The 13,063-nt window shown below is 58.1% G+C and overlaps 1 protein-coding gene across 8 annotated transcripts in view; it reads left to right on the top strand.

Annotated features, from left to right (window-relative positions):
- The window catches only part of RAP1GAP (RAP1 GTPase activating protein), a 63,892-nt gene extending 51,529 nt beyond the window's left edge, over positions 1 to 12,363 (top strand). For 3 of the 8 annotated variants that reach the window (XM_033115416.1, XM_033115409.1, XM_033115412.1), the window contains 11 exons: positions 328 to 399; positions 991 to 1,077; positions 1,501 to 1,638; positions 3,269 to 3,400; positions 5,422 to 5,499; positions 6,434 to 6,543; positions 7,531 to 7,644; positions 9,031 to 9,154; positions 10,129 to 10,231; positions 10,603 to 10,706; positions 11,328 to 12,363. In XM_033115416.1, coding sequence (XP_032971307.1) covers positions 328 to 399; positions 991 to 1,077; positions 1,501 to 1,638; positions 3,269 to 3,400; positions 5,422 to 5,499; positions 6,434 to 6,543; positions 7,531 to 7,644; positions 9,031 to 9,154; positions 10,129 to 10,231; positions 10,603 to 10,706; positions 11,328 to 11,567 — 1,302 coding nt within the window. In that variant the 3' untranslated portion in view covers positions 11,568 to 12,363. Of the gene's footprint in view, positions 1 to 327; positions 400 to 990; positions 1,078 to 1,500; positions 1,639 to 3,268; positions 3,401 to 5,421; positions 5,500 to 6,433; positions 6,544 to 7,530; positions 7,645 to 9,030; positions 9,155 to 10,128; positions 10,232 to 10,602; positions 10,707 to 10,880; positions 10,920 to 11,327 lie in introns of all 8 variants that reach the window. The other 5 variants (XM_033115415.1, XM_033115414.1, XM_033115413.1 and 2 more) reach the window with 4 other exon arrangements.
- Positions 12,364 to 13,063: the final 700 nt, after the last annotated feature.

Below are 13,063 nucleotides of genomic sequence, written 5' to 3'. Positions count from 1 at the left end.
GGGGGCTGTCCCGAGACCTCTAAGCTCCCTTCTGGCTCTGATGATGGAGGATTCCCATCCTGCCTTTTCTGGTCTGCAAAGTGCCCCCCTTTTGCATCAAAGAGGCCAGTTAGCCTTCTCTGCCATCATCCCCGATGACTCCCGAGATCCGACACCACTTCCCACCAATCAAATGCGGGGCCAAGGATGGAGGAGCTGAAATCCTGAGGTTCAGTCATCCAGTCAGCAGTCACTGAACCTTGCCCACCAAGGGGCCAGTTAGAGAGGTAAATTAGGAGTTTCAGGCTGGTATGGGGACTCCACAGGGACTGCTGCCCTCTCTTCCAGGTCTCCGTCACCGCCAGAGATGACGTACCGTTCTTCGGGCCCCCGCTCCCGGACCCCGCTGTGTTCAGGAAGGTGAGGGGGGCCCCCAGGCCTGGTCATGGGCAGAGCAGGACTAAATGGGTGGGGGCTGGGCAGGGGCACTCATTCTGCCATACAAGGTCCTGAAGCCCCATTGCGCCAGGGCAGTTGGGTTCCCCTAACTGCACCGGGGGCCTCTTTTCCTTTCCATCTTGATAAAAACTGTGACTTTTATTTACAAAGCCACAGAAGAAAGTATATCATAGCTTTACATTTTCCATAGCAGATTCTGTGGCCTTCCCTTATTTCTATTATCTTTTTGACAATTACAGTCTTCTTTCTTCCACAATGTTTGGGGAGGGGGTACACCTCTCTCTCACCTCTCAGAAGCCACACTTGGAGCCTTGGCTTCAGCACCCTCCAGCCTGAAGCAGTAGGAGACCCCTTATATCTATGGGGTTTGCTCTCCAGAGGGTAGGCAGCCATGAAGGCCATAGGGGACCCTCACCGTTGCTGGGGAGCTGAGTCCAAGAAGGTGCCTTGGGAGTGAAGAGGGAACCCCTGGGCCCCTGACACTGGAGCTCAGCCCCTTGTCTCTGTATTCTAACCCCCCTTTCTCCTCTCCTTCACACTCGGGGCTCCCAGGGGCCTGAGTTCCAGGAATTCTTGCTGACAAAGCTGATCAATGCTGAGTATGCCTGCTACAAGGCAGAGAAGTTTGCTAAACTGGAGGTGAGGATGGGTTTTGGGGGCTGAGCCCCTCCCCCCAACTTAGAATTTCAGCTCTGCCCTTTGGGAAGGGAAAAGCCCCATTCACACCTTGGCCTTAGGGAGGGCTGCTGGGGGAGTACGGATTTAGGATGACTAGGGCTACAGGCAAGGGAGAGGACGGAAGGCATTTCTAGGGATGTGTGACGAGTGCCCGGGAGGGGCTGGGAGGTGGACAGGCTGGCACGGAGGATTGCGTGGGAGAGCGGGAAAACGGGGGCGGGGGGTGGGAACATGAGGCCAGATCCTGGAGGGGCCTGAGGGAAGCCTGCATAAGCTTCAGGGGGCCCAGGCCCCTCTCGCCACTCACTCAGAAGGTGGCCTGGTTTGTGGGACGAAGGGCTTGATCACTGGGGTCTGTCCTGACGGCCTGGGCCTGGTCCACAGGAACGGACACGGGCCGCCCTCCTGGAGACGCTCTATGAAGAACTACACATCCACAGCCAGTCCATGATGGGCCTGGGCGGTGACGAGGACAAGATGGAGAACGGCGGTGGTGGCGGTGGCTTCTTCGAGTCTTTTAAGGTGAAGGGTCGGGTCTACTTGGGCGCGGAGAGGCAAGGACACCGCTGGGATGGGGTCAGAGTTGGGGTTATGAGCTAGCTGTGGGGGTGTGGCTAGAGGCCGGCTCCCACTGGAGGTGCAGCGGGATGGGAGCGTGGGCTGTGGCTGGGGAGGAGTTAATGGTTGAAGGCGGGGCCTTGGCTTGGGGGCGGGGTCTGCCTGGGAGTTCTGCTGGAGGTTGGCGCCTTCTGGGTGGCAACAGGGGTGCCCGTGGTGCCAAGGGTGGTGGCTGCCAGGTCAGAAGGTGAAGAAGCGAGGAGTAAGCCTCTGCCCTGAAGGAGGTAAAGAAACAGGTCCTGGAAGGGGTGTGTGAACCGAGTGGCTCTAGGAGGGGGACCTGGCCTGTATGAACTTCAGCCAGGTTTAGCCACCCTGGCTCTCTCTGGTTTAGCTTAGTGTTAAGAGCAGAGACTCCCTGGGTTCAAATCCCAGCTCTGTCACCAGCTCGATCATTCTTGAGCCTGTTTCTTCATCGGTCAGGTAGGGTAATTACAACTTACATCATACAATTGTTGAGAATTATTTGTAAAGCAGTTAGATTAGTTCACTATAAGTTAAACAGCTCATGTAAAACTGTTTACATGTTGTTGTCCAAAGTGAGAGGCAGAGAAGGGATTTCCTTTTCTCCTCAGATAGGGCCTGGACTCCCCCCAGGCTGCAGGTCCCCAGGCAGTAGCTTCTTTGCCACTGTCTCCTCCACCCACAGGAGGACCTCCCATCCTCCAGGTGCCCAGCCAGGCCAGTTGGGCCCCACCCTCACCCCAGGCAGGCCACAGAGCTGGAGACGTGGCTTCACGTAAGGGGATTAGCCCAGCTGCCCAGTCCTGTGCTGGACTGAGGCGAACAGACCGACTTTGAGAAAGAGGCCTGAGGAGAGCCCTGCCTCTGCCCACTGGAGACAGGGATGGGTGGGGCGAGCATGGGTCTAGGGTATCTTCTTTGAGGGGAGGCTCCAGTGGTTCCACATCTGGTGGGTGCTGGACGGTGGACATGGCTTAGATCACAGAATTTCTGAGGCAGCAGAGCCCACAGTTAAGGGTTTGGGTTTGGCATATGGGGTGCAGACTCAGCTCTCCTTCAGTTTCAGCACGTGTAAAACGGGCACGATAATGGTGCCTACCTGTGGGGTGGACTGAGTGAGAGGGTGGATGTAAAAAATACCTGGCCCCATAGTTTCAGTATAGCATTCAGTATAGGCTGGCTGGAAAAAGCCAGGGAGGGAGGGAAGAGAAGAAAGAAGGGGAAAAAGCTTAAAGACGTCTTCCTAAAAGGAGGACACTAAGGTTTCTGCCGGGCTCTCCGGGCGCGCTCGTGTCCCTGACCCAGTGTGTGCTGCTTTCCTCCCAACAACCACGTGAGAGGCTCTGAGGCTTGCCCAAGGTCACCCAGCAAGTTGGTGACAGAGCCAAGGCCCAAATTATCCTTAGCATCATTGGACCTGACTCTTGGGTGGTCTCATGGGTAGGGACTTCCTGGGGTCACCTAGGAAGAGTGGCATTGGTGGGGAGTGACCTGGGCTCCTGGGTTTCCTCGAGGCGGGGGGGGGGGCTCATGAAGCCTGTGCCGCCTCCACCCCCCCCCACCTTCGCAGAGGGTCATCCGGAGCCGCAGCCAGTCCATGGATGCCGTGGGACTAAGCAACAAGAAGCCCAGCACCGTGTCCACCAGCCACAGTGGGAGCTTCGCACCCAGCAACCCCGACCTGGCCAAGGCGGCTGGAGTGGTGAGTGCCCGCCCCCGGGGCCCTCAGCTCTCCCCTGCCTATGAGGCCCAGCCCCACCTCCCCCCATTGCCCTGCTGTCCAAGGGTCGCGCTTCCGGGGCTCTAGACTTGGTCTAGCCACTGCTCTCCATGGGGGTCCAGTGCCCAGGCCATGACACTGGGGTGCTGAGAGCCTGCAGTCTTCTTCCCAGCTCCTCAGCCCTCCCCTCCTCCTGACCCCTTATTCAGGTGTGACTTTCTGTAGGGCCACTCTGGGGCAGCCTCTATAGCCCATTCCTTATTGAGCACCTACTATCTATCGTGCACTGGTGGGCACCTGCTGTCAAGCCTTTGTTTCTGGGAGCACCTACTGTGTGTCAGGCTGTGGGCACATACTGTGACTCAGGACCTGGCTTTCCATGTGAGCACCTGTGTGAGCCTGGCTCTGACATGCTGGTGGGGGCCTACTGTGTGTCAGGACCTGGGTTGTTGTGTGGACATGTACTCTGTGAGTGTCTACTGTGGGCCTGGCCCTGAGTTTCTGTGAGCACCTACTGTGTGTCAGGTCCTGGGCTGCTGTGTGGGCATAAAGTCTGTAAGCACTTACTGTGTGCCCAGTCCTGGGCTGTTGTGTGAGAACCTTCTGTATGTCAGGAAATGGACTGCTGAATGAGCACATAATGTGTGCTAAGCCTGGATATCAGTGAATGTTCACTGTGTGTCAAGAAGTGAGTTGTGTGAGCATTTACTCTATGAGCACCTACTGCTGTGTGCTGGGCCCTAGGCTGCTTGCTATGTGAGCACCTACTGTGTGCTAGGGCCTCCGTGGTTGTGATTACCTATTGTGTGTCAGGAATCGGGCTTCTGTGTGAGCATCTCCTAAGTGAGCACCTACGTGTGATTATTTACTGTCTGCCAGGCTCTGTGGGATTCTGCTACTAATACTGGGGGCGTCGGGGCGGTGAGTGCTGGGCACACAGGATGGATAAGGCCTTCAATCGTGCCTATCTGCTTTCTGCCGCCTAGTGGCCACCCGTGGCACTGCATCCACTGCTCTGCTTCCCCCCCTTTCCATCCCTCCCTCCTTCCCTCCCTCGTGCCCTCCCTCCCTCCCTCTTTCCCTCCCTCAATCATTTATTGACTGTCTGCTGCATGCTAAGCCCTGTGCTCAGTACTGTGAGGCTGTGTCACTTGCAACAGGAGGGACACACCCCTCCCCCCAATCCCCGCCCCATGATCTGGACTGGCCAGGGGAGCAAGGCTTGTCCTCTGCTGTCCAGCAGCCGTCAAGCCCACTGTCATTGGAGAAGCAGGCCCACCCTCCCCTCAACCCAGATTCATAAGCCACTCCCCTCCTTGCCTGGAGTGGCCCAGCCTCCTGTGGGTGGCTGGAGAGGGGCCCCAGGGACAGGGCCAAGCCAGCAGTACCCACCATGGCAGTAACCAGACCCATTTCTGTTTTTGTTTTTGCACAACTCTCCCCTCTCTTCATGTTGCCTCTTTTTCCTTCCACTCTTGCCTTGTTTTTCCTTCCCTTTCTCTCTCCCTGCCCCTCTTCTCCTTGACCTCTCTCCACCTCCTTGCACATTTATATTTTTCTCTCCTCTGGCACCTTTCTTTTTACTCCCTCTCCCCCTCCTCCTCTTTCCCACTATTTTCTCTCTTGCTTTTCCCCATTTGCCTCTCCTTCCCTACCATTTCCATCTGTGTCTTACTCCCTGGTCCCATCTCTGTGTCTGTCTGTATTTCACTCTGTGCCCGTTTCCTGTGCTCCCCTCACCCCCATGTGTCCCTTTCTCTGTCTAACCATCTCTCTTTCCTCCGTCCTCTTGCTGTCTTCTCTCCTTCCACCTCTTCTCTCCTTCCCTTCCTTGGCCTCGTCTTTCTCTCTCCCAACCCCCTACCCCACTCTCTTCTTTGTTTCTCTCTATCTGTCTGTACCTCCTTTCACTGCCTCCCCTCTCTGTGTCTCCTGCTATCTCTCTCTCTCTCTGACTCTATGTCTGTCTGTCTGTCTTTGCCCCACCCTCTGCTGCTTGCCAGTCATTGCTTATTCCTGGGAAAAATTCGAGTAGATTCGGACGCCGGGGCAGTGCCATAGGCATAGGAACCGTGGAAGAGGTTGTCGCCCGCGGGGTTGCCGGCTCTGGAGGCTGCCTGCACGCGCTCTTCTCTGCTCGCTCTCAGGACGGAGGCCATATTGGGGACGTTGGCTTCCTTTCCTCGGGACAGGCCCAAGGGTGTGCAGGATGGAGTGCCGGCAGCTCTGATGGCACTCAGCACCTGCTTTGGGGCCTGATACCTGTTCCAGAGCCAGTGACCCCTGCCAGGGGCTTCTGGCCCTGCCCTGGCCGCTGGAACTCTGGCCCAGTCCCTGCAAGAATCTGGTACCCAAAGACCCTATGCCCAGCCGCACGTCCCCCAATATCGCTGGTTCTGCACAAAGCGCCATCCCTCTCCTCTGCCCTGACGCCCTCTCCCCACGGTGAAGTGCTCTGGGGGCTCCTGCACCTCCATACCCCCCTGGGGCCCATCTTCCTGCCTGCCCAGAGAAGCTGGTGCCTGTGGCATCCCACCCTAGTGTGTATGGAAACGGGGGGTATCTGCCAACTGCCGGCTCAGAACCTCTCCCATCCAGTTTGGAGATTCTGAGACAGGGCAGAGCTGGCATGGGGCAGGGGCGTGGGTTGCTATGCCCACTCTCTCCCCACTGCCCTTCGGCTGCAGGTCCCACGAAGCCCACTGGGGGGGCGTGCGGAGGCGGGGAGCCATTCTGAGGATTTGGCCTCCTCTCATCCCAGGCCAGAGTGGCTGCCAGCACCCTTGGGCCCAGCCCTGCTGTATGATCCGGGGTGGGGGGCCTTGGCCCTCACTGGACCTGTTGTTTCCCTCTCTGTAAATGGGGAGGGCTTCTCTGGAGATGGACATTTTCTCTTGTTCTTTCTTGCTCGTTGCCTCTGCTTCAGGGCCTGGGGCAGCAGGGCCCATGGTGGTATGTGGGGGGCATCAGGGCTCCCAGGACAGGTGGGCACTGAGTTGGGGCCTCTCCCTGCAGTCACTGATTGTCCCTGGAAAGAGCCCCACGAGGAAGAAGTCAGGCCCATTCGGCTCACGCCGCAGCAGCGCCATTGGCATCGAGAACATACAGGAGGTGCAGGAGAAGAGGTGGGTGGAGCAGGGTGGCTGGGTCTGTCTCCTCCAGCCCCTTCCCTGACTCCCATTCAGTGGCAAAGCAAAGCAGGTAGGAGGGAGTGCCCATCTCTCTGCCTCTCTGCCCCCTCCCGTGAAAGCTGTGATCAAGTCCCTGCTGTACGTCAGGCACCAGGGCTAGCTCGTCACCCATCGTGACCCGGTTTTACCCACCCAGCAGTTCTGCTGGCTCCCTGGATTCCACACCTTGCACAGCAGGTTGCTGTAGGTCAGGACTTTCAGGGGCTAGCCCAGGTCACACAGCCAGTGAGGGGTGGAGCTGGGATTTTTGGCCTGGTCTGTGGGGGTCGGTGAGTGCATCTGTGGGGGCAGGATGGGCAGCACACCCGTTAGCAGCAGGGCAGCCTCTGGGAAGCAGAGGTTAGTTCCTGGGTGTGAGTCCTATCTTGACCATGCAGGGGCTGTGTGACCTTGGGAAAGTCACTGTACCTCTCTGAGCCTTACTGTCCCAGTCTGAAAAATGAGGATAAGAACATAACTAACAGCATGGGGCTGCTGTGGGTCTGGTGCAGTGCATGTGAAGCAGGGTGGTCGGCACACTGAGGCTCAGGAGTGGTGCTAGCATGGTCCGCAGGGCCATGGTGGCCCACAATCCTGCAAATCCTGGGTTCAGGTTTTGGCTTTGCTAGTCCTAGCTGTGCATACCTGGACAGGTTCCCTCCCATCTCTGAACTCCAGTTTCCTGATGCATCATGGGATAATTATACCTGCTCCGGTGGAGAGGAGGATTTGGGGTGTCCTATTTTATGTAGGTGCTCCACGGTGCCTGCCCAGGCCTGGCCAGGGAACCACAGAGACTGCTCTGGGGTTGGCCCCTGAGGATGTAGGGTATGAGTATGAGGCAGGAGGTGCCCACGCCCTCCTTTCACCACCTGAGCCTCAGTTTACCCTTGATGCCACGCCCGGTGCTGAATCCTCCTGCTGCCCCCATGTGCTCCGCAGGGAGAGCCCCCCGGCTGGCCAGAAGACCCCAGACAGCGGGCACGTCTCACAGGAGCCCAAGTCAGAGAACTCCTCTACTCAGAGCTCCCCAGAGATGCCCACGACCAAGAACAGGTTGGGGCTCGGGGCACGCCAGGCTGGGAGCTTGTGGGTGGCGGGCTCGTCCTTTTTATCCCCGCCTGGGCCGAGGCTGCCAGTAGTATTGCCCCTGCCATACCAGGGTGTTGGTGAAGCCTGGGTACTCTCTCAGGTCTTCCTTTGACACACTCTTGGCTGCCACGCGCTGGAATACAGCGGTGACCTGGGCATACATGGCCCTGCCTCGTGGAGTGATGGCCCAGTGTGACATCACCTATTGAGCTATTTCCAGATAGTGATGGTTGGACGAAAACAAAGCTGGGCTACGGTGAAGAATGGGTGGTAAGGGGGTTCGATGGGCGCTCAGGGAAGATATTAACAAAGGGGTGAGGTTCGAATTGAGAGCTGAGTGAGGAGTCAGCCCTACAGGACTGGCATGGCAGAGGGAAGAGGGTTCCAGGTAAGAAGCACAGCCGGTGCAAAGGCCCTGAGGCATGCTTGAAGGATAGAAAGAAGGGTAGTCCATCAGAGACGAGTGAGGGGCCAGCCCACATGAAGGGGCAGGACAAGAATGGAAGTGGGAGGCCAGCAAGCAGGCTGCCCCTCCTCCGTTCAGCACTTGTTGGCTGAGTCCGTTCGTGCTGGCTCTGGGGGCATCAGGAAGACTCAGCCTGGGCCGGTGAGTCAGGCAGGTGAACAGAGAAGCAGGAAAGGGAGACAGGGATGATGAGAGACAAGGCACGCGGGACCCAGAGCGGGGAGGTTCACCTACCATGGGAGGGGGAAGCACGGAGGGCCTCCCTGTGGAGGGGGCCGTTGGCTGATTTTTGAAAATGAATTTTCTCCTTTTGGGATTGGAGGGAGAGTGAGACTCCAGGCAAGAGACCCAAAGGGCCCGAGCATGGAACAGAATTGTGAGAGGGCTAAGAGAGCAGCCTGTGGAATTGGAAGGCCTGGGTCCTGCCTGTTCTTCCACCTACAACTGGGTGATTTGGGGCGGTGTGCCTACCCTCTCTGTGCCTCGGTGTCTCCTCATCTGTCAGATGGGTCTACTAATGATAGCAATGAGATAACTCAGGTAAAAGCACTTAGAACGGTGCCTGGCACAGAGCAGATGGGCACTGGATGATACTATTATTAATAGTTACTATTGAGCACCCAGCCAAGGAAATTAGGCTTTGTCTAGGGCACTGGGGATCCGTGGGAGGGTTTGGAGCAGGGGAGGGACGTGAGCTGATCCACGTTTAGGAAGGACAGTGGCAGGAGGCGGCTCGGAGGCCTAGGGAGCTATAAAGCAACCCCCGAGGTGCCAGGCTGGTTGCAGGCAGGCCTCCCTGGCTGGGAGGGCAGGGAGGGGACCGGGGCCTTGGGCCAGGAGGGGCCCTGAGTGGGTGCTGGCTGATGGGATGCTCTCTGTGGCAGAGCGGACACAGCAGCCCAGAGAGCAGAAGTGCTGAAGGACTTCTCCCGTTCTTCGTCCAGTGCCAGCAGCTTCGCCAGCGTGGTGGAGGAGACAGAGGGTGTGGACGGGGACGATACAGGCCTGGTGAGAGGCCCAGGACTGGGGTTCTCCATAGCGGCCTGGAAGGGGGGTGTGTTGGTTCCTGGAGACGCTTTGGCTAGAAGTATGAGCCTGGGTGTGGCTGAGATGGGATCAGGGGACCCAGCCCAAAGAAATAGTGCAGAATAACCCTGCCCTACTCTGAATGAAGCCTTTCGTGGCTCCCCAGTGCACCTCCAAGAGAACCCAATCTCTGAGACCTAGATTGAAGATCTAGTCGCTCTCTCCCTCCCTTCCTCCTCAGCCGCTTACCACTTCAGCCATTCTCCACTCCTTTGCAGTCTCCTATACGGAGGCTCACTCCTCTGGGCCCTGGCACGCACTGTTTTCTCCGTCTGAAACCCTCTCCTGCCTCCTCCTTCCCCTTTGACTGACTGACTCCTACTCATCCTTCTTGGCTCAGCCTCACATCACCCCCTCTTGAAAGCCTTCCCTGATTTGCTAGTCAGGGAGGTTACCAACCCGTCCTTATGCTCTCAGAGACCCCTGGGCTTTGTCCTTAGCACCCTTTGTCGTTCTTCATTTGACACACATGTAGTGGGCACCTGTTCCTTGCCAGGTACTGTTCCAGGTGCTGCAGGTACAGTGCAGACCCAGGCCCTGCCCCATGGGGCGTAGAGTCTAGAATTATAATAGTCTTCTCATAGTCCGTCTTGCTTCCCAGCCTTGGAGCCATCTGAGGGCAGGGACCGTGCTCGGTGTCTCTCGGTAGCTTGGCCCAGGAAAATATCAGTGAATGTTTGTTGAATAAACAAATGGGAATGCCTAGTACATTTTCCACTCTGTCCCGTGGCTTCCCAGGGGCAGGCATTGCTGGGCCCCCATCCTCTTTGCAGGGGAACAAGGGTGGGGGATTATGGATTGAAGCGGGGGAGAGGGGGCCTGGCGGGAGAGGGGAGCCCAGCCTGTGCCATGGCTGAGGGCTGACCTCCCTCTTTCTCTCCTCCCTCCTTTCCTAGGAGAGCATCTCGTCCTCAGGGACGCCCCACAAGCGGGACTCCTTCATCTATAGCACGTGGCTGGAGGACAGTGTCAGCACCACGAGTGGGGGCAGCTCCCCAGGTACCAGGCCAGGGGCAGCTTCCCGCTCCAAGCAGGGCCACTCTTGCGGTAGGAGGGGGACAGAGCCGGGCACAGAGAGTGAAGACCACTTCTCATGCCCCAGGTGGTGGGGATGTGACACGTGGGACAGTGGGTGGGTCACTACCCAGCCTAAGATGACTAGATGGCTTGGAGGGCTGGTGGCTTCTGGAAGGGTCTTGGAGGATGACTGGAAGGTAAAGAAGGGAGTTAGGGTGGGGCTCCCTGAAGGAGGGACTCGGCGGGATTGGGGAGCACCAGTGCCGACCATGCCCATTTCCCTGGTGCCCCCCCCCCCCCCCCCCCCCCCGTGTGCAGCCAGCGAGGTGGCTTCCTCCTGCCCCTCTCCCCAGGGCCCTCGCGGTCATCCCATCCAGACGCTGGCAAGTTGGGGGACCCTGCATGTCCGGAAATCAAGATCCAGCTGGAAGCAGCTGAGCAGCACACACCCCAGCTGGTACGTGCAGCGCTGCGGGGAACCAAGGGTGGGGACTGGACCGAGCGGTCCCCCTAGGCCAGGAGGGGTTGGGCTCATCTGGTCTCGGCACAGCCAGTGACTTCTGCTTGCCTGTGTCTCCTGCTCCCGCTGTCATCTGTCCTGTCCCCTGCCTCGCCGCCATTCTCTGTGCAGGGCTGTTAGCCAGGCTCCTCTCGGAAGGTGACTGAGCAGGTCAGACCCAGCCCTCAGCTCTTGTTTGTGGGGAGAGGGTGGGAGTGTGGGGGGGATGGGACAACTCCTCCCTGTTCCTCTGTCCCCTCTCTGGGCTGAGAGCCATGTATCTGGCTTCAAATGCTCTGCCACTCCAATGCTGGGTGACTTGGGCAGGTCATCGGCCCCTCTCTGGGCCTCAGTTTCCTTATCTGCGCACTGGGGCTAATAAATGCTGCCTCACCTCCATCTGAGAGCTGCTGGGAGGATTTGATGGGAGCCTGGAAGGGACCTGGGAATTGCTGGGAGGGAGGGGTCTGGGGCATTCACAGTGGGATGGAAAGACCCCGAGTCTGGAATGCCAAGAGTGGCCCCTTCCCGCTTCTGTCTCCCTGCTTTGTGGTGCCTCCATCCCCCTTTGTCCTGCAGGCGAGGCCACAGAAGCACAAGGTGAAGATGCTGTGTCAAATCCAGGCAGACAGGACCTCTGCCTCCAAGGCCACCATCAGCCTGTGTGCTGCCCCCTGTCTCCCCAGCCCTCCCCTTGGCCCGTTGTCTGGGCTGTCTCTGCAGGGTGGAGCCATCCAGACCTGGGAACAGGGAAGCTGCTGGCATCACCCCCATACCCCGGGCTGGGGGGCCAGGCTGGGGCAAGGAGTGATCCGTTGAAGCAGGACTCCAGGCCTAGCTTGTCCCCACATGGGCCCTCCATCACACCTTGGTACCCCTCTGGACTCGGGGAGCAAGATGGGAGGGAGATTGAGTATCTCAGTGCAGACAGAGCCTGCAAGCAGTGGGATGGGAGATGTGGTGGAGAGAGCACTGGGCTGGGAGTCGAGTCCTGGCTTTCAATTTGGGTTCTGCTGTGTGACTCTGGGCAAATCCCTTTCCCTCTCTGGGCGCCTCTGCTATAAATGGACAAGATTATTTCAGAGGTCACTAAAGACTGTGATTCCATGTACCTGCCCCAGAATGGGGGATTGTCCTCTCAGGGGCCTCCCGTCACCCTACCCTGCTTCATGGTTCCCTGGGGCCCCAGGTGGGCTGAGGGGCTGGCTATTCCCATTGCCCCTCCTGGACCCCCAAGCTCTACCAAGATCTGCCGATGCCCTGTCCACTGCCTCCATATGACAGACAAGTGACCCCCTTGTGGGAAGGGGGACCTACCTGGCTCCTCAGCCAGCATCCAGCTTCACCCCTGCCATCCCATGTTCTGGGCACTCCAGGCTGAGGGGTCTCGGCTGGCCTAGAGCAACAGGTCTTGCCATTGTGCCCCCCCCACTCCCATGGAGGGGCAGCCTGGCGCAGCTGCTGTGAGCCCACATCCTGTGTGTGTGTGTCCACAATTTTTAGGCGCCACATCAAAGGCCAGCCTTCCAGTCCCAACACCCATTCTGGAAGCCCCCGTGGCCGTGTGTATGTTGGTAACAGTTGTACAAAATAAATTCTATTTATCGCTATTGTACCCTGAGTTGGACCTGGCTTTGCGGGAACCTTGCCTAGAGTGACCCCAGACGAGTCTCAGTGGTACCAAGGTGGAGGGGAAGCCTGTCTCGCCTCCCCCATCAGAGCTGCTGTGTCTGGGGGCATCCAAGGCCAAACCATGGGCTCTGTAAGCACCAGCCATAGCTTCCTTCCCATGGCGCTGCCGCCCATTTCTCCACCCGGTCTGCTTCTCCACAGGGAGAAGAACGCGGCTTTGAATCGCAGACCCAGCTTTGAGTCGGGGCACCATCAGCTAGTTGGATGGTATTGGGAAACTTACTAACTTCTCTGAGCCGCAGTTTCCACTTTTGTAAAATGGGAGATCAAGAGCAATCGTACCTCTCGCGAGGGTTTGTTAGGAGGATTCATTGAGCTGGTGCGTATCAAAGACATATGGCATCCAGTGGGTGCTCAATGAGCAACTTCCTTTTTGCACATGCTCAGTGAAGCCAAGACCTTCCTTATGTGGCCAGCAGGGGGCGACGAGGGATCACTTACCGGGACAGTTGGGGCTGAGTCCCTTCAGCTTGGAATGAGCTCCCAGTGCTGGGCAGTTACCGTAAAGGGTGACGAGTGACATGGGTGCACACGAGCAGGGGGCCCAGCCTGGATGAGGGAGGCACGGGGGGAGACTGGAGCAGCGGTACCTGAGCATCCTGGAAGGCTTAGGAAAGTGTCCC

This window comes from Rhinolophus ferrumequinum, chromosome 9 (genome assembly GCF_004115265.2).
Source record: "Rhinolophus ferrumequinum isolate MPI-CBG mRhiFer1 chromosome 9, mRhiFer1_v1.p, whole genome shotgun sequence".
Classification (NCBI taxonomy): Eukaryota; Metazoa; Chordata; class Mammalia; order Chiroptera; family Rhinolophidae; genus Rhinolophus; species Rhinolophus ferrumequinum.
This window is presented reverse-complemented; position numbering and strand designations above follow the sequence as displayed.